A 20428-nucleotide genomic window follows, 5' to 3' on the forward strand; every position below is an offset into this window, starting at 1 on the left:
TTTAACTTCTTTGCTGCAGAACAGGAGTACATATCGGCCACCAAAGACTCGCCCCCTCCCCCTTTTAACTGAAGAGAAGGGGAAATATATAGTAAGAGTCTAGAACCTTGGGGACCGGTCTTCCCCAGAGCAGCTGCCTTGATGTTTACTTTGACAAGTAGTGACTGAAAAAGGTGGGTTTCTTTTCTTTCTCTTTCCTCACTCCCCCCCCCCCGCCCCCGTTTGGTCTGCTGGGAAGCATATGGCTTTAGTGAGGTCTGTTATTGCCTAGGCTTCCCGGCTAGAAGCAGTAACTTGGTGTAATGCTATCCGGGGTTATTCATTAATAAAAAATACTGTTATTATCTTGATTTAATTCTATTAGGCACACTCCGGAGAGGTCAGGGCGCGAACTCTGGTTAAGCCGATGTGTTTAAGGTAGCGGAGTAAACCATAACCCCGCACACTCTGTGTAGTTTCATTGTGTGTTCGCTTTTTCTAGCTTTGTGGTGCGGGAAGGTGCGGGAAGGTGTGTCTGGGGCCGGGGCTGTGGCCAGGGACCTGTGGGGGGGTGGGGGTGGATGCACGCCCTCTCCCACAGAACTTGGGTGCTGGGATGGGAAAGATGGGGAGAGTTACAAACCAGGGGAGAAAGATTTGGACGCGTGAGAGTCACACTCGCTTCCTCCTACTCTAGAGCACATTGCGGGGAGTAGGGTTCCTAGGAACTGGGATTCGACCACCCCTCCTAGCAAAGGGCACCCTGCGGAGAACGCAGAGGGCAGGCACGGAGCTTTGGGTTTAAGCAGCGGGCTCCGGGGAAATGGAGAGAAGCCTGTGCAAGGCGATCAGGGATACCCCGAGGGCTTCCGAGGGCTGAGCCCCCCGCAAGGAAAAGGCGCGTCGTCCCCTTTAAGCAGCCACCCCAATGGGTATCGGTGGCGCGGCGGAGCAGGGAGGGGATAGGGGCGGCGCTGTCTGACCAATCGAAGCTCAACCGAAGAGCTAAATAATGTCTGACCCCAGTGCCTGGCTCTGGCTGAGCTCTGGGTGCCCGTCGCTGCTGCCGTGCCGGGGCGCACCCGCTGGCTGGCTGTCGCACGGTTCCCAGTGCGCCCAGGACTCCCGGGCTTGGAGAAGGAAACCGCCTGGGGCGGCGCGCCACCTCCGCCTGGGAGGCTTTGATGAGACCCGGTTCCTTCAACTGCCACCGCTGCCTTGGGGCAGAGGAGAAAGCGCACGGGGCCCAGGGCAGGGCGCAGGGACCAGAAGCGTGACAACAATGTGACTCCACTGCCGGGGATCCGAGAGCTTTGTGTGGACCCTGAGGTAGGCGACTGCGGGGCGTGGGGCTAAGCGCGAGAGCCGGAGGCGCGTGCGTCCGGGAAAGTTGGCTAGGGGACTGAGAAGTTGTGGGACCGCAGAACTCCGGCTTCACCTTCGTCCCGGGACAGCGGAGGGGCGGGCTTGCTCCTGAGGAGCGTTCTCCCGGGATCCCACGACCCTGAGGGACAGTGCGACCCCAGGAATCCCTTCAGTGTGAAAGAAAAAGCCAAGAGAAGAGGACGACTTGCGCCATGGGAGCTAAGCCTGCGTCCCGGGGATCCCCGAAGTCCTCCCGCAGACGAGGAAGGGTGGTGAGAGAGATATAGAGCGACAGCTGTTGGGGGCTCAGACGGAAGGCACCGGGACGGGGCTGGGATGAGAGCCCTTACCACTGGCTAGGCACTCTCCACACAAATTTGGACCGGGGTGGTGTGTAGTCCGAGAATGGGTCTTGGCGCCTTCTGTCCTCATCTCTTTTCCTGGGTATCACAACAGGCTGTTCACTGTCACCTGCTCTCTAGGGAGTACTACTAAAGCTTACTTACAGGTCCAAGGTCAACGTTTAACTAGGAAAGCTTGGGACCCTTCTTGTCGCTGGGGCCTGAAAGGGTCTGCGGAACTCCAGGTCAGCCTGTATCCGATCCTCTGTCCATCCTGCGCACCTCCCTTTGGGCATCCTCCTGAGGAAGTGAAAGTTTTGACTTTCATCCGGGAGTAGGTTGGGTGTTTATGGAGGATGAAGAGGCTAGTTTTGATTTCCAGGAATGCTGAAACAGGAAGAGAAATGGATAAGCGACCTAAGCGTAGAAAGAAATAGCTGAAGATGGGGGCTTTTTGCTTGATGAAAAGGAAGAAGGGGAAATTACTGCCCGGGGTGGGGTTGGGGGGTTCCCCCCGGGGCTGCTGGGGCCGGTGAGCCACAGACTGTGGGTTTGAACTGGTGTTTTAGAGAAAACAATTCGTGAGTTGGGGGTGGAGCCTGGGCTAGGAAACTGGGGATGGGGACTTGGGGATGGGGGGAGCCGGAGGGAGAGAGGGAGGATCCAAGGAGGAGGGAGAGGAGGGCCAGGAGAGCTGAGCTAGGAAGGTAGAGGGTGCCCTCTTCTGGCCACACTGCCAAGAGTAGCTGCTGGGGCTCGTCGAATGGGGGTGGGGAAGTGTTTTAGGGGCAGTTTTGCTGGTCGTTATGGGGGTTGTGAGGAAAAAACTTGTTGAATGGCGTTTTGAACCAGTTTCCTGAAGATGTGCGGCTCGGTTCGGAATTTTGACTGTTGCATTTCTTTCCTTGAGTTGCCCGGGTGCTTTGAGATACCACTGACTAAGTGTTAGGATTTTCTTGATCTTACTTGAGGGTCTTCCCGGCATCCTAAAATATCCGTCTTCTCAGCTTCAACAATATCCAATGAACTTTTAGCCCCTCTCACAAGAATACAGGATATTCTTGTCTAGAAGTATGTTTCTGCCTGTTTATTAGTCCTTCTAGAACTTATCTTTTTTTTAAAAAAAAGCGATGTGTAATTAGGAACAGTAATTGTTATCTAATTGTATATGAAAGGCTAAATGAGTCCCCCTTCCCAACAATTGGATCAACTTACTGAAAAATATACCCCTCTTTTAATTCTTCTCCAAAAATCGATTCTTTTATACATTAGTTATAAGGTCAAAAGCCATTTTGATCCTTCGATTGATTTTTGTTTTGTCTTGTTGCATTATTTATTTATTTATTTTATTTACGGGTTTGATTCCTCTAAGCATCCGGGCCCCTGTAAGTTTGAGACACTATTTTCAGGTCGGAGGTATCTGAGGTTAGAACAAGAGCGGTTCAAGCTGTTACACACAATAGGCTTAGTCAGGCGCAGGGGATGGAATAACACTAGGGAGTTTTAAAAATAATTACTGCAGTTCACTGATTTTTCTTAAGGTTTGGAGGTTTTGGTTTGTTCTTCCTCCCCCACCCCACCCCCCAAGGCAAAAGAGAGAGAGAGAGAGAGAAAGAGAGAGAGAGAGAGACACTTGTTGAAACGTAATCTCTACTGGAATTTGAAATATGGTAGTTACCATTATTGGAATTCCAGAATCATAAAGTTGTTTTCTGTTCCTCTTCTATGTTATTTTGTAAAAATGGGATAAATATTGGTAAATATTAATAGTAAATACAACGACACAGAACGCACGTTGTATAGAGAACTGTTTTAAGTCATTAAAATTTTCCTGTTTATAAATGATTCAGGAAGAAAGAAATAATTTCCAGATAAACAAGACTGTTGTGCATGACGTAGACATCTTGAAGCATTAGACCATTGCAGACACACTTAGACATAACATTTTTTAAAACAGACTAACAGTAATTTTTCACATACTTCTAGAGTCTCTCACAGTCCATTCAGAGCTTAGTTTGTAGTTTGGAATCATGTTTGTTTTAGGGTGCTACTTAAGGTCATTTGAAAGGATTGCAAACCTTTATGTATCCAGAAATTAAAGCATTTAGGAAATCTGCTTTAGGATGCCTTGAAAGTATGTACTCTTTTAACTGCATACAAGAGGAACTGAGAAAGTGATCATTTGCCTAAACTGCAGCCATGGTTGCTTAAATCTCCTAAAGGTCCCAAGGGAGAAAAGGGGCTGGGTTACTTCTAGTTCATCTTGACTTGCTGGGAGGAAGAAATCATTAAATGTAAATGCAAATTTCTAAAATCCTAGCACAAAGTCTTGGATTTTCTTTTAAAGGGGGCACCATTAAAATATAAGCTGTTCCCAGCTTCCTGTAATGTTTTTAGAGTCCAATTCTTTTTAATAGTCACAATAATCTCATTTCTTCTGAATATAAATAGCTCTGGGTTGTAGCTTGGCACACGGAGCAGGCTGAGCACGCCCACCTGATAGTATAGCAACCAGCTTGTTTTTATTCTTTTTTAGATTCATCTTTGAAGCCTTTAGTAAAATCCATCTCCCCCCTCACCCCTTCTTCCCCCACACTCCACATCCCTATATGTTGTAAATTGTAGCACAGTTGGCAGATTTGGGTTCTATAGATGTTATCTTCTAATCACCAAGAGAATCTGAGATGCACGACATGGAAGGAAAGGTCACACAGAAGTAGTTCATTAAGAATTTAAGGTGTAGGAATTTAGTCCTGGAGTAGAGCAAAGAGCAGTTGTGGATTTTCTGAATGAAAACAGAACACAGCAAGAGGAGGGCAGCTCAACCTCTGACTGTCTGTTATGGAAGACACACTCCTGCTGCAGCAGTTATAGGGTACTGATCTCCTGCTAATGGTTAAAACACGATTTCCAGCCTGTGTTTCTCTCCTTGTGGGGATGGTTTCCGTTTGTGTGAGGGGGCTCTTTTGGTCCTGTGACAGTGAGTATCTCTCTTTAATGGGGTAATTGCTCACTTGTCTCAACTTGTTTTCAAACAATTGTTATGAAGCACTTCGTTTCCACTAATTGCAAAATTGCTGCTTAATTGAAGGACTCTCAGCCGCCTAGTGCAGCCATTCAGCCACTGGCAGGCTCTGTGAGCTCAAGCTGTGAACTGCATTTTAAAGAGGAATCAGAAGAGAGTTTTGCAGAATTCCAACTTGAAAATGCTGGCTGTTGTTCACTGGAGGCAGAAGGAGCCATCTGAAGGATAATCACATTAAGTTGCATTATGATAAATTTTCTTTATTAGGATGGATAACATACCCAGATGGGCATCAGAAGTGAATGAGTAGACGTATTGGTTACACTCTGGCCTCCATTTATTCTGTCTAGTATGGAGTAATGCTAAGAAGTAAATGATGTTGGCAAATGAAACCCGTTTGTCACTGGCATTGGGGAGTTAACCCTTGGAAACATCACTAAAGCTTTCGTACTTTAAAACTTAGGGAAGTGCATCCTTAAAGTCCCTCCATCTTCCACTTAGGGATGAGATTATTAATCCTAATTTTACACTTGATCTTAGCCAAAAGGCTGAAAAGCAATAATCCTAAGTAATTTTACATTTCAAAGAATTACTAAACTTCCATCACTCTATCCCAGGAATACGAAAACTTCAGAAAGTTATGGACCCAATTACTGAATAACAGAGTCATTGTTGATAGATTAAAAAAAATGACGAAACTCAGTAATTGCATGGGCATTTGAAAATTGTTAAGGGGGAAGGGAATGCTATCAGATAGATAGATAGATAGATAGATAGATAGATAGATAGATAGATAGATAGATAGATAGATAGATAGGTGAAAGAAAGAATGAATTACAAGCAGTATGGCAAATTTCATTTATGTAAGTACCAAAGTGCAACTACAAACTCTGAGACACACCTTTGGTGAGGTAAATCTGACCAAACATAGTGGATGGCTATGGAGTAGCTAGTTGTCCTGAAGTTTCATTTATACATGGCCTGAAGTTCAAGGATGGTTACATTTGGAGAGCAAGGGGAGTAACATGAATTTACAAGCTTCAGTGGCAGGCATAATAAAGTAAAAGGTTATTTCCAAAGTCCCCAGAGAGTAATGAATGCTATGTAGTTTTCCCCAAAGGTTCACTTGAAAGAACTTTTCATTGGTTGTCATGGTCGTAATGTCCTGATTTTGAAAGCTTACAGAACCTTGGCGCTTTTAAATCTGCTTTCATCTCAGTTGCTTTGGTCTGACTGGGATTTTATGACGACCTTCTGTGGTTTTGATATGCCTCCACATTTTTTGGAGGGAAGGCAGGCAAAGGAGGATATCCTAATTTCAATATAACCAGGAAATACAAAAAAAAAATTACATGATTTTTTTTTAAGTCATTGTACTTCAGATTGTTCTTTTTAATCCAAAATCAGTCTGGTTTTTTTTTTTTAATTTCAACTAGTCTATATGAAACTTGTTAGGTATGTAATAGAAAGTCAGATAAATGTTTCCAATTAATTTAAGCAGTTCATTAAACATTGAAGTCATAGTACCTACTAAAGAATTTCCCCAGACTTCCCAGTAAGTCATCCTGTTGCCGTATCAATCTTTACTGTCTCCCTTTCTTGACACCCTGTGCAGGCTTGGGGAGTGTGTGTTAAGGGGAGAGGGAGTCAGGTAACATTTATCTCTGCAGGTGGATTTTAAAGCAAGCAACTCCACAACTCAACTTTTACACTAACCTTTAAGAACTTTAACATGCTAGTCAATGTAAAATTGGGAATCAAAGGTTGTTCTCTCTCTCTCTCTCTCTCTCTCTCTCTCTCTCTCTCTCATCATTTTCAAGGGTTTATACTGTAGCACTGAATGCAAAGGTTTTGATTTTGCTCTTTTGCCACTGGCAATTCATTCCACTTTCTAAGATATAATAACACCAAATAAATGAAGTAGGAAGATCTTATGGAATGTCTTTCATCTCTGATCTAATTTTAACTTTAATGATTTGAGAAGATTTAAGAATAAAATAGAGGGTGGTAAGTAGAGTGGGAGTTTTAAACACTATTCTACCCACCTTGTACCCTTCCCCCTCAAAGTAAGGAAAATAAAAGAGGCAACAAGAAATGATAAAGATCATCTCCACCTACGAATAAGTAGCATCAAAATGTGATATAAAAACAGGAACCGGTAATTATAAGTTGACTTAAACTTCTCCCCAGTGGCAGAACTTTATGTTATTGATTAGTGTACCTCTGCATGATTCCACATCAGCATCCAGAACAGAGTGAGTCCTACCCAGACACACTTGATAGAGCTATTGAAGGAGCAGATAGATTCATTAGCAGTTACCTGAGATTCTGAGTTGTCAATGTAGTTGATGAAAGAATTTAATGTGAAATTTAATGTGAAAAAAGAAAAGTGATCATTGTTTTTATGGCAGGGAGATAGAAACTGGAGGAAATATTTAATAATATTTATTTTCCCCAGTACCTTTTTAAAAACTGTTTATAAATTTATAGACCTTCTTGTGCATAATTTGCTTCACTCATGAAATTATGCTTGGAAATTTTGATACTTTAAAGTTGACAGAGATAGAAACTGCAAACTTACTGGTGGAATTTTTTAGTGTCTTCAAGTTTTAAGGGGCAAGTGGAGATGCTGGTCCCTGTGTATGTTAGGGACTGAATAAAGTATATATTAAATGTGTGCCAGTTTGTAGTAAGAGAGAACAAACATCATTGTAACAAAAGAAAGTAACTGCACTCTGAGTGTTTTGTGTTATCCCTAGGAGCAACCAAAAACATTCTTATTCAGGAAAAAATAAAAAAGAAAGAAAGTATATCCCTCCACCCCACCCCCAACTCCCTAAGAGAAGGAGGACAGATTTGTGAGACAGGAAAGGGAGGCTCATTCAGTAATTTTTGCCACCTGCTAATCATTCCTGGATTCAGAGCTTCTGTCTCAGAAATTATATTTTCTGTGGGCTCCTCTGCCTTTGAAATGTGAAACTAGGCCCAAATTGAAACAAGTTTCTCTATGTTTCATGTGTGCGCTTATTTCTTGGATGTGTTTTTAAACATAGACTACTTTCTGTTATATTACATAGAATCTAAATGTCGAGAAATCTACAATCGTGATGCTGAAGGGAGATGCTTGGCAGAGTCCCAGGCCACATTCCTAGACCAAAGGCTTCAAGGTGTTCTCTCTTATGCAACATGGGGAAAGTACACCCAGCACGAAATGTTGGCTGATGATGTGTCTGAAGGCACAGACGATATGCTTATCACATCAAAACATACAGCCAACAGGGGCTGCAGACATTCTGCTGCTAGATAGAAGTTGGATCATATATATTTATTTAATGGAAAATAGTGTAATTAACTTCTGTGTGTGGGTGTTGTGTGCATGTGAATTATGTTTATATGTGCTTGTGTGTGGATGCATGTGCACATGTTTCTGTGTAAAGAACTAGAGGACAACTTTAGGTGTCATTTCTTAGGGATGCCATCTGCCTTGTTATTAGAGATGGGGTGTCTTCTTGACTTGGAGCACACCCACTACACTAGGCTTCCTGGCCACTGAACTCCAGTCATCCCTCTGGTTCCACTACCCCAGTGCTGGGATTACAAGTAGATACCATTGTGCTTTTTGTATGGGGTCTGAGGACAGAACTTTTTGGTCCTTGTGATTTTGAGGCAAGTATTTTACAACTGAGCTAGATCATCTCAGCCAGTTTGATTTTTAAAAAACTCAGCAGGACAGAATAGGAAGGTAGGGGTATGTACTTAGAGGATGTTTATCAACAGATGTCAAGAAGGGGAAATTTGGGAGTTTTAAATAATTGCACATTCAATGTAAGACCATGGTATAACCCGGAGCTGTTTATAGAGCTACTGCAATTTTGGCCATGCTAGTAGAAGTATAATGCACAAATGGAGAGACCAATAATTTGCTTACTTAATTTTGAACTCAGGAGGTGATTTTGCTCAAATATCTATGAAGTTAAAACATATGTTGTGTCCCTGGGCAATGCCTTTATAACTATGTAAGTACAACATAACTGGCATCACCAACTTAGAAATATTTAGCTTGCCAACATGCAAGGAAGCACATATTCACATAATTAATTTGTAAATTTCAAAAAGAAGAAAGAAGGAAGAGGTGGCGAGGTACTCATAGGATTAGTACCTTCTATGTGGTACCAGACCTATCGTCTGGTGTCTCTTGGTTATTTATTAATCTGGTCTTTGAAACAAAACAAAAAAGACAAACATGTCTATCATCCTCTAAGTTCATGCTATAAAGCCTAAAAAGCACTATACTGTACCCTTCAGCAAAATTCCCCTAATAAGATCCTAACAGAGCCCCAGTGTAGGAAAGAAAAACAAGTAACTCGGGTCTAGTTGGAGAACAAGCATGTAGCATGTTGTCTCTACCCCTCAACCTCAGCTGCTCTCCGAGAGATCCATGACACTCTGCTTCATAAAACCCTCCTGGAAAGCAACGTGCTCTCAGTCAGAAGGCAGTAGGTCAGGAGATAGAGGTCCATAGCAGGGTAGTCCTGGAATTTTTTTTTTTTCTGTTTGATGTCAGTCTTCCAACATGTTTTACATCAATTTCTTGTGTTGAGAGTTACATCTGTCTCCTCATTCAGAGTATGCAGAAAGCAGTAAGCTGGAAGGTAGATTTCCTTTAAAAAAAATCTTCAAAGCTTCCCATTATAGAATTTTGGAAAACGTTGTTTATAGTGGATGGAAAGCTATAATTAACACTAATATCTATTTCAAAAATGTTCTTCCTGCATTTACTGAATATTTCATTTTTTTATCCTTACTTTTTTCTACTAAAGTCTAAACTCAGAGTTCATTATAAGCAAATGTTGCCATTGGGTTACACAGCTGACCTACCTCATTCTTTAGGGTCTTCATGGTCCTGGCAATGATTTCCTTGATTACTCCACACCCTCTGGTTGTTTTTTTTTAATTTATTTATTTATTCACTTTACATACCAATATCAGCCTCCTTTCTCCCAGATCCTTCTCCATTCCTGTCTCCCCTCTCCTCTGAGAGGAGACCCCCACTCTGGATATCACACACCCATCCTCACCCCCTCCACCTTGGTTGTTCTTTATAATCAATATTTTGCAAAACCTAAGAGTTCCCACATTACTTATAACCTCACATCTCTATCACTATGCCCCAAAACATACATGCACGCACACACACACACACCTTACTGTTACTCCAGTGTGTCACAGAGATTACCCAAGTTAAACTCAGTGGGTCACAAAGCAAACCAAAAAATCATGAATCCAGAAAAGAACAGGTATTCTAAGGAGTTTTAAATGCATTTTATCTTACTTTTTGGTAAATAACAACAACAAAAGGAAAATGGATATAGGATTCGGGGCATGTATTTTATAAAGCTGGGGATTAGGGTGAGTGAAATATTGAATATATAAGTAAAATGGACATAAGGAACACTGATTCCCAAACCTGGTGACCATCAGAAATGCCTTTCAAACTTTTAAGAATATAAAGGTAAAGTCCTTGAATGCAAGACCGAGCCTGGGTCTGTGCTATGCTTAGCAATTTGCACAGTTGTCTCAACCATACAGAAACACTTGAGATCTCGTAAACTAGAAGCCACGTAAACTGAATAGCCTGTGATTTACAGGGGCTTATCGTTCATTTCATCGCCAAATTCCTAGGTTAGAACATGGCTAGAAAAGATTTGCAGCTTTCCGAATAATCAGACATTCAGAGGCTCTGAATAGGCGGCCTTCTAAATATTGTTCTGACTTGGAAGGAATTTCTATCATAGACTTCCAAAGAAGAGCAAAAGATCGAAGCCTTTATTCCTGAGCCCAGTGATGGAGTTGGCCTACCAACTACTGAGTCTGTGATCCCAGCTAGTTTCTTACTCTGCCTCAACCTCTTGACAGGGTAGTGTGGGATTAAATGTGTTAATCCATGTAAAGTTTAGACTAGCACTTGACATTACCACTGTGCTGCATTCTTAGCACTTCCCAACTCTAGAAGAAGAGGTTTTAGAACCTTGTCATCAAAGCAGCAAAATGTCTCACTGGCATGCTTCATGCCTAAGTGAGCTTTACTTTATAAAGTGACAAGATCAGAAGTCTACTCTACCATAATTCTCTGAGTCTAATTTGTTTATTTATTACTCTCTCCACATACAATTATACCAATTCTTCAAGACCCAGCAGGAATTCTGTTTCCACTAAAAAAAGCCTCTTGTCCATGATAAATCTGCTTTGACTGGGTTGTTTTCTGCATCTCAGAGCACTGTGATTAATTGTATAACCATTAAATCATTGTGTATCATGTCTGTGTCAGATTAGGTGTTAGAAGCTTTGGAGGTAATGCCTAGTTTGCAAACATGATTTAGAACATCTTAGTGCATTCCATTTTCTTCACATCACAGAAATATTTCTGAAATAGAATTTGCATGAGGTAGCCCAATACTAGTGCCTTTGCTGGGTCTAATGATTAAATTTGAGCCAACATACCTCTAACTTACTCACTGATCTTAAGAAAGTTGTGTAAGTTTTTGAGGTCTACAAATATGTTGAGTCACAAGTGCAGGTCCCTCGTTTCATTGGGAGGTGCACAAGTGTGTTGTATGAGTTAGCCAGCGTAGACACAGCTGGAACCAAGAACTGGGAACTTCACATGGGGCCCTCAGTAATCAAAATAGAAGGGAAGGCTCTACTTTCTTTTACTGGGTTCCAAGTAGCTGATTTCCTGTCCCAGCATCTGGATGTTGGTACAAAGTTAGAGCACTGCTAGTAGACCCCAGGTTACAGCACCAATATGTGGTTATTTCCAGCCTCTTTGGAATGTTTCACTCTGGGAAGGTGAGGAAAGCGATGCTCAGATTTTCGTGATTAGTTTAACATTTCGGGACAGCTTTGACCATTTGTTTAATGGTAAATCTGCTTTCCAGATGACTGTACATATGGAGATGAGAAGGGGTTTTGGAGGAGAGGTGCTTTTTGAAAGAATGGTTTTTCATTCAGTCTCTAATTTGGGGTAAATGGTCCCCAGAGGACAATTTCAGAAATGTTTGAAGTTTTCCATCTGATTTTGAAAGTCAGTTGGAGGCCACCTGTGTGAAGAGGGCACTTGCTCCAACAACTATACTGCTCACAGAATAAGGACTATCCTACTGGGTCCTTCATTCATCATATATCTCATGGTTGTATTTAAGTCTGGGTTCTTTCTTCTATAGCTGCCTCTCTAGTTGTTCTGCTAGAATTTAGAGTTCAAGATATTGAGGATAATCACATAAGGAGTCCTTTAACCATACGTCTTCCTCTTGAAGTCTCTCTGTATAAGTTTGTTCTTGCTTTCTGTTTGTATTTATATTCTTTCTTTGACAAGTGTACTTTTGTATTATTTTAATGACTTAGATACTCTGGGAAACAAGTCGTAGTCCCCTCCGCTGTTTGCTGTTGCTTACCTCTCATTCTTGCACTGTGTGTCATAACAGTTGTTTGTAGAGCTGCCCCTTACAGGTCACAGATCCCTTGCCCTTATACTGGTTGTTTTTCAAAGGAGCACAGGATTCAGAAGGGTCATACTCTTACTCTCACTGCAAAGCAGAGTTGAGGCACAGGTCCTTACATCTGTCCACCTATGGGTTTGTTCAAGTTGCCAGTTTTTTTTAAAATAGTCAAATAGCTATTTAATAGGATTAACTTTATATGAAATCCAAGAGGAAGGATCAGAATTCATGTTTCACATTCCTAGGTTCCAGCCATGACCTTCTACTAACTTCTTCCAGGGAAATGTACCAAAAGATGAAATACAAAACTCAGACTGCCAGGTACAACACCACCACACCAGTGTGGATATTGGTCTAAAAAAACTGAAATATTAAGTATGTCTGACTTTCATATTTAATGAATGAATTGGTTACTTAGTTAATTTTCTTGAGTCAGAACTTTGTGTAGCTTAGGCTGGCCTTGAACTGACTGTGTAGCTCAGGATGACCTTGAATTTTTGATCTTCCTGCCTCTATCCCCCAAATACGGAGATTATCAGAATGTACAATCTTGGCCTGGGGTCAGTTTAAAATTTATACTTAACTTATTTACATAATTCAAATATCGAAATATTTGAATATTCGACAAAGAATTCTGCCTCAACCTGCACCTATCCTACACAAAACACCTATAATTGCCATTATTATAGAACTGTTTTCAAACTAGTATTGTCCGCTTTATAGAAATATAAGCAAATATGACTGTGATTATCCCCCCCCCCTTTCTAAAGGAAAAGTGACACACTGTTTTACACCTTGGCTTTAGACACTTAGTGCTGCATTCCAGAGACCTTTTCATTCCAGCTTACAGGGGAAAGAGCATGCACGTCATAGCTGCCAGAATCTGATATGAAGGATTTACTTACTATAGGTTTATTTTCTTATAGTTGAAAACTGGATTTTTTTCTATTATATACCTTTTTGTACTCCATAACCACATATGTAGTATATATGTGCACACATGCATGTCTGTATATGCATATTTGTACCTGTGCAATTGTCTGCACACTTGTTCTTAACAGTAGAACTGCTATATTATAGGAAAGCTCACTTATAAATTTGATAATTACTCCATAAAATGTTCTAAGCCAGACTGCAACCGTTTGTATTCCCACTAAGAGTGTATGGGAGCATCCTTCTGTCTGAGAAGTCCATAGTATGTTCCAGTAAGATGAGAAATAGATAGAAACTTCCAAGTGGACATTGAATCTTTTATTTTGTCCTGGATTTCTCAGTGGGACTATGACACAGTGGATGTAATGTCTCACATGTAATGGACATGGGTTTATGCCAACTCTAGTGACACACATGGAATGGACCCATGTTGCCACTTGCAGAATTCCCTGTAATGGAAAGCTAAGCATACATTCATTATTCACCTAACTAGTGAAGTTGGCTCCAAAGGACTCAGCTGTTTATTGGAACAGAAAAGAAAACTTTTCCACCATCATGTTCTGTATCCCAGGCTTTCAATGTTGCCTTTTCCGTTACCAACCTCATTTCCAAGACCAACTTCAAGATATACACCTCAAGGCACAGAGAAGTCCTGCTTAGAGCATTCATACCCATGGGCTATTCTTTTGAGGAATAATTTTGTGCTTCCCCCAAAGTTTATAATTAAATAATTACTATCTTATTTATGACAAATTAAAATTCCAGAGCACAATATAAACACTGACCCGGGCTGCACTATCAGTATACTTCGTACTTGGTGTTGCCGGGCAGCTTCTTGCATTATGCAAGTAGGGAACCATATGAAAGCAACATGATTTATGACCTAGATAACATCTTCACGTTGTGAATGGCATTCATCCCAGGTCATCCTCCCATAACTCTACCGTTCTCATTGGATTGATTCTTGGTCTCCTTCTTCTCTGAGGACAGTGTGCCTTATTTAGAAAAACAAATTCTGCCAGTCCTGCTGCCCTAGGAGAATGTGGCAAATGAACCATAGCAGAGCGGTTATCCGATCCAAGTAGCCATTCACATATTTATCTTCTTACTTGTTTGCTTGCTTATGAGACAGGACCACACTCGAGCTCTCGCTGGCCTGGAATGCACTATGTAGACCAGACTGACTTTGAACTTGTGGCAATCCCTTGGCCTCTGCCTCCTCACTGCTTGGATAGCAGGTGTGCTGCCATGCCTGACCAAATAAAATTTTCTAAAATAGAACTTTGACAGGGATTTGTTAAAGGGAAAATCATTTTCTTCCCCTCCGTGGAACAGTTGAACTTGGACAGTTGCAGTGATGAGTGTGTCCGGACTATACAAGAAACCATCCTTTGGTGTATAAGTGGACTTCCAAATGCCAGCTGAGACACAGGGACAAAGACACACTTGATTTTTGTTAATGACACTTACAAAGACTTTCACAACAGGCATTTCCAGTTTTGTTCTCAAGCTCCTCGAAGCTGATTCTCTCAGTCTCCTCTCTCACAAGGGCAGATAATGGCCAGAAGCAAGATGTTTTATTTGTCATCTAACTCAACATACACATTTAGGATGATAGCCTCCCACCCTCAGCCCTGAGAGTACTCTTGGCCCCAGGCTGGACCATCTCTTCTGCCACCTTTGTGGTTTTCATTACTTCTTGGGAATACATCTGAGATTGCCTTAGCATAATTTTCTTTCTTTGCATATCTTAGCCCCTAGGCTACAATCTTAAAAAGTAGTACAAAGGTCACAAATAGGGTACCATATAGTATTAGACATTTAGACATGTCAAGTGTTACATTACAAGCATATTTTTTAAAGGCACTTAACACTTGTGTCTTAATTGAAATCATTCTTACTTCAGTAGAGTTAGCAGAGAAGCATGTGGTAACAGTGTTAGTGGTCTATAAAGTACATGGTTCTGTTTCAGTGTCCAAACTGTTCCCAGGAAAAAAAATCTGACACCTCTAATGAATTACCTTCATGTCATGGATAATTTTGACATTCTGGCCTGATAAATATGTAGTATGATTGGCACCTTAAGGGAATAACCCATTAACAAAGAAACCTTAAGGTTACATTCAGACTCCATGGAATTAGACTTCAAACACACCGTGTTTCAGAAACCCTCATATAGGATTTTGCTGAAGTAATTTAAAAATGTGGAATACCAAGACTACATTATGTATTCACTATGTAGACTTTCAAAATTGAAGACACCATATCCACATTTGAATCTATACAGAAGAACCAGGCTCCATCTCCATCATGCTGGGCATAGGCAAATTTGATGCATCTTCCTGTGTCTCAGATACCACAGTTGTAAACTGTGGTTAGTTTGGTTGCATGGCTCATAGTTAATCAGAGCTAACTGTTGAGTTGTCATTTTTAATGCAAAAAGTAGTTTAGTAAATTCTTAGTATTTATATAGATGCCCAGAGGATCATCTAGAGTCCATTCTCCACCCACATGACAACTACCAACACTGTTTTTTGTTTATAGGTAGTAGGTAGAAATAGAGTCATCACATCATTACTTAGATGAAATATGTTGATGTGAGTTTCCATGGAACCTCTACACATTTATATTTGGTGAAAGGAGAACAGAGAGGCTCTTACCATCCTGCTACTTGCACAGGTTTGTATACTTCCATACCCGTGCTTATGTGGGAGTGGCATTTTCCGACCAGCAATACAGACTGCTTTTTATCTGAGATGTTACTGGCTTTCTTATATTTGTTAGTACAACACAATCAGTATCTTGAATACGACCCGCATGGATTGTGACACCGTGTACAGAAATTTCTTACACTTATACCTAGAAATGTTGTGAGCTGGAGTAAGGCAGTGGGCAGGGAGACATATTTTATTTTTCCTCCCACATTAAGCTGCAAATAATGAGCGCTTTCCTGTGCATCACAGTAAGCAATTAAAAGAAATTATAGAGTTGGATGCAAGCATAACCCGAAGGACAACTGGATGTGTGGAGCCACCAGTTTTCTCCATGTGCTCAGGCTAATCCTCATTAATAACTCAGAACGTTGAGTTTCTGCACAATGGGTTGCATGTCCGTACATGTTTTGGCATCTACCCACACACTTTTATGTGGTATGACTGTGCATCCCAGGAGAAAGGCTGTGGTGTGTGTCGCTGCGCCTCAGTGGAGCCGAACAAACTGATTGCTGAAAATGGTGTCGTAAAGGTGAGCAACAAAGAACTAATAACCTTCTCCTGCTATTTTATCTCCTCCAACCCTGGGACATCGTGATAGTAATTTGAAGAGGAATGTTGTTCTTCTGTTGCTAGGGACAACTTATCTTCCTCCACATATTTTTTTTTAACCTCAGTTTTTAAAGCTTGGTGTTTGTGTCTTCAATAGATAGGGTCTAATCAATAGTCATCCCTTGCTTAGACAAAACATACCCAGCCTTCTGAATCAAGGATGTTCAAGGCTACAGGTTTTTTTTTCCTAATATGGATTTAATTATAGACAAATATTCTTTCTGTATTGGGAATTGTGCTGATAGCCACCAGAATATATTGGCTATGGAAATTTCAGGAGCATTATCTGGACAAAGGCTGGCAAGGACAAGTCTCTACCACAGCTCTAGTTCCATTGGGTGTGCAGTTGTATGGCAGTGGTCTCAGGTGAGCTGTTAGCTCTCTGCAATGGCAGGAAGACAGGAGTATCCAGCAGTACTCTATAAACAATTTGATTAAAGTAGCTGATTGTGAAAAAAAGAAGAAGAAATTGAAGTAAGACAGACCGCCTTGACTTCCTTTTTCTGTTTCTTTTGTTTTGAATTTCTATGAAATGTTTCTAGTCGACACAACAGCAAACAATACTGCTTAAAGGGGATTCCCTTCATCCTCAGATCTAAGAGTTAGCACACATTCTTCCCTTAGGGAAACAAAATGCAACTGCATTCATCTTGCTTTTGGTGAAGGGCACACTTACTCTTTGGAGGCAAGAAGACAGAGCTTATCTTTCACGTTATCTGCTGCCTGGTGGTGTGCTTGAATATAATCTGGAAAAGGCAGTCCTTTAGCATGTTGACATCTGTGCCTTTCAACCTGCTGTTCAAGGTAGAACTCAACAGTATCTGAGACGCCACCTGGGAAAGTAAGACAGTGTCACGTCTGCCCCATAAATATGCACACAGTAGCCAAGCTGCCAGGCTTCCCAGTGCTGAGCATTCATTCTCATGCAGACTGCTAAGTCTGCTAAGTTCTTGATGTTTAGGATCTAGCAATCCTCACAATCTTTTGTCAAGAGTTCAACAGTGGGCTAGTCTCCAGTTCTGGTTACAAAATTGTTTCGACAACTCCCTCATATTTTTGTTCAATTCCAAAAATGTTAAGCATTTCTTTCATTTTTAACTTTTAAAATGCCATTTAAGGTACTTGCCTTGAAGCAGCTAATTTCAAATATTAGATACTTACCAAGAAATTGTGCTGTCTACTTACTAGTCATCTGTTTTAGAGTCCAACTGAAGTTGAGAAAGGATTCTAGACTCCTGCTACATATACATACACATGAACATACACAGAAATATATACCATGGGTATTACACTTTTGTTGCCAGCACTGTTTTAGTGAAACCTTAATTATATTTATAATTTCATGGTCTATGAAATGTACACATGGTATGAAAAAGCTGAAATCTGTTGGCTTCAGGACCAATTCTAAAATTAAAAAATCTGCCTGAGTGGGTATGTTCTCTCTGTTTCTGACTCCCCTTTACCACTTCAGAACACAAAGGACCAGAGACATCTGGCTGAAAGCAATTTGACATCTGGCTGAGTGCTTGGAAATCTACTCTCAGATCTAGTTAGTCATGTCATCTCCAGTATGGTTCTCATTGAGTGGGTGATATCAGACTGTGCGAAGTGATTAGGAGAGCTAAATGTGTTTGCATTTGCCTCACAGCACTTGGGAAAAATTAGTAATTGAATAGCAGTCCAGATTTATATCAGTGTTACACTACAAGTGCTCATGTAACAATTCTTATTTATAGGTATCCTGTACGTTATAGTATGAACAGAATAAAAAAAAAGCCAGTTGACAAAAAGAGCCAAGGTTTTACTTAACCCCATTACAAAAATCAACAAAACACATACAGTGAGTGTTGAGTCAGAGAGGAGATGACAGGTAACTCCGTGGCATACTGAGAAAGGACCATAGTGTTCACCTTGATGTCGTTCACTTCTTTCCTTATCTTCCTTGATTGACTTTCTCTGTATGAATTGCTCGATTACATCTCAGCTTTGATGAGTTTATAAATCTACCTGAAATATCTGAATCTAGCTGAAATGCAGGTTCTGGTAATAGGTAGGATACGTGGGATGAGAGAGAGAAAGCTGAGATGCTGACTTTCTCATGAGCTCCTTGGTAATGCCAATGCAGCTTGGGCATTGATGACAGCTTGAGAAAAAAAAAGCAAGGACTCATTTAGTTTGAATACATTGAATTTTGTCCCATCTCTGAATTTTCTACAACTCTAATTTCAGGTCCTACAAAAATCTCTTCTTTTTCTTGGAGCAATTTTCTTAACAAGTTTTTATTATTACTTTATTATTATTTGAATGTACAATGGTTCTGCAAGATTTCACAGTCATGTATGTTAATGTGGGTACATGGGTACCATGGTGTGTATGTGGAGGTCATAGGACAGCCCTGAGCAATGGTCCTCATCTTCTACGTTGTTTGAGATGAGATCTCATCACTGCTGCATATATATGCTAGGCTGGCTTAAATGCTTCTGGTTGGTTTCCTGTCTCTGTCCATCATCTTCCCATGAGAGATGCTGAAATTACCAAAGCTCACACAATGCATATGGCTTTTACATGGGTTCTGAAGAGTCAAACTCAGATCCTTCAGTTTGTGCAACAATTGTTTTACACACTGAGCTCTCTTCTTAGGCCTGTACTGACAATTTTGAATTGCATTAATAGCAATAAGTGTTACCTGCTTTTTGAGACTTTAGGCTGCATAAAATTAATTTCAAGTTTGAATTTTTTTACATAAATTCTAAAATATATATTTAAGTACAACTTCGTTGTAGTTTACTTGCATCTATGTGATGCTGAAGATGTTTTTACATCCCTGTTTACTTCCAAAGCCATCATGCTGTCATAAAAAATCCTACCTATGGGGCTAGAGAGATGGCTCAGTAGTTAAGAGCAGTAGATGCTCTTCCAGAAAAACCAGGGTTTCAGTTCCCAGTACCCACATGGTGTCTTACAACCTTGGAACTTCCTACTTCCAAAGAAATTAAATGCCCTACTCTGACCTCCATGGGTACCAGGCATGTACTCTTGGACAGACAAACTTGCAAACAAAACATCTATACATATAAAATAGAATAATTTTTAAAATTCCATCCATGATTACATATAGTTGACGAACATCTGTCATTAAATATGATATTCATGGGATGCTACAGGTTATACATTACATAATTAGTCAATAACACACAATGACACTAATTGAAATTAATAATATTTGTCTATCATGTACAAGAATTTAGTAAAAAATACGTGGTTAGGGTGAATAGTAACAAATCCTGCCAGGATTTTGGAAGAAAATAAAATCCTAATTTAAAACAATTTTAGTTCTTGATTGTCAGCTGCCAGTTGGGCCCTATAATTAAAAATAGCTGTTCCAGAGGATATTTAGAAATGCACATTTGATATGCAAGTGAAATAGCAATGCTTGGTGCTGGGGCTCATTTGTTAGAGTCATGTACTGTTTAGGCAAAGGAGAAGGGCAGGTATGAACAGGTCTCGCTAGGGGTCTTCGACATTCAGAAACCTCCATTGATTGTGGGAAACATTAGGTTGCCTGAGGCGATGTTAATGGCAGTACTTAGGACCTCTGGAACTTGGCAGCTGTGCCAAAGACTAGGATGTCAAGGTAGAGAATTCTCTGCCCAGAGCTGGACTTTCTGTTAGATCATTTTTTACTCCTTCTTCCCAAATCCAAGTATCAGCATCATTTCAGCTGATACTAAGACTTATGGCTCATACTTTAACTAAACTTCCCCATATATCATTCCAATAGCACCAGCATAAACATTATTAAATCATTCAGTAGCTAGAGAGTCCAGTTGACATAATATAATGTACAACTTACTGTGTGTAAGAATTCCAGGGAGAGTGCTCGGTCTCTGTCCTTATGGGATATGTGTTCTAGTTTTGCTTCAAAAGGAAGGTAAGTCTTCTGCTAATAGAAAAATAATTGTT

The 20428-nt window shown here is 40.8% G+C and overlaps 1 protein-coding gene across 1 annotated transcript in view; it reads left to right on the top strand.

Annotated features, from left to right (window-relative positions):
* The first annotated feature begins 956 nt into the window (after nucleotides 1-956).
* Nucleotides 957-20428, top strand: part of Bdnf (brain derived neurotrophic factor) — a 30322-nt gene continuing 10850 nt past the window's right edge. The window contains 2 exon segments of the mRNA XM_021151236.2: nucleotides 957-1181; nucleotides 1184-1308. Coding sequence (XP_021006895.1) covers nucleotides 992-1181; nucleotides 1184-1308 — 315 coding nt within the window. The 5' untranslated portion in view covers nucleotides 957-991.

Source organism: Mus caroli, chromosome 2 (assembly GCF_900094665.2).
Source record: "Mus caroli chromosome 2, CAROLI_EIJ_v1.1, whole genome shotgun sequence".
NCBI lineage: Eukaryota > Metazoa > Chordata > Mammalia > Rodentia > Muridae > Mus > Mus caroli.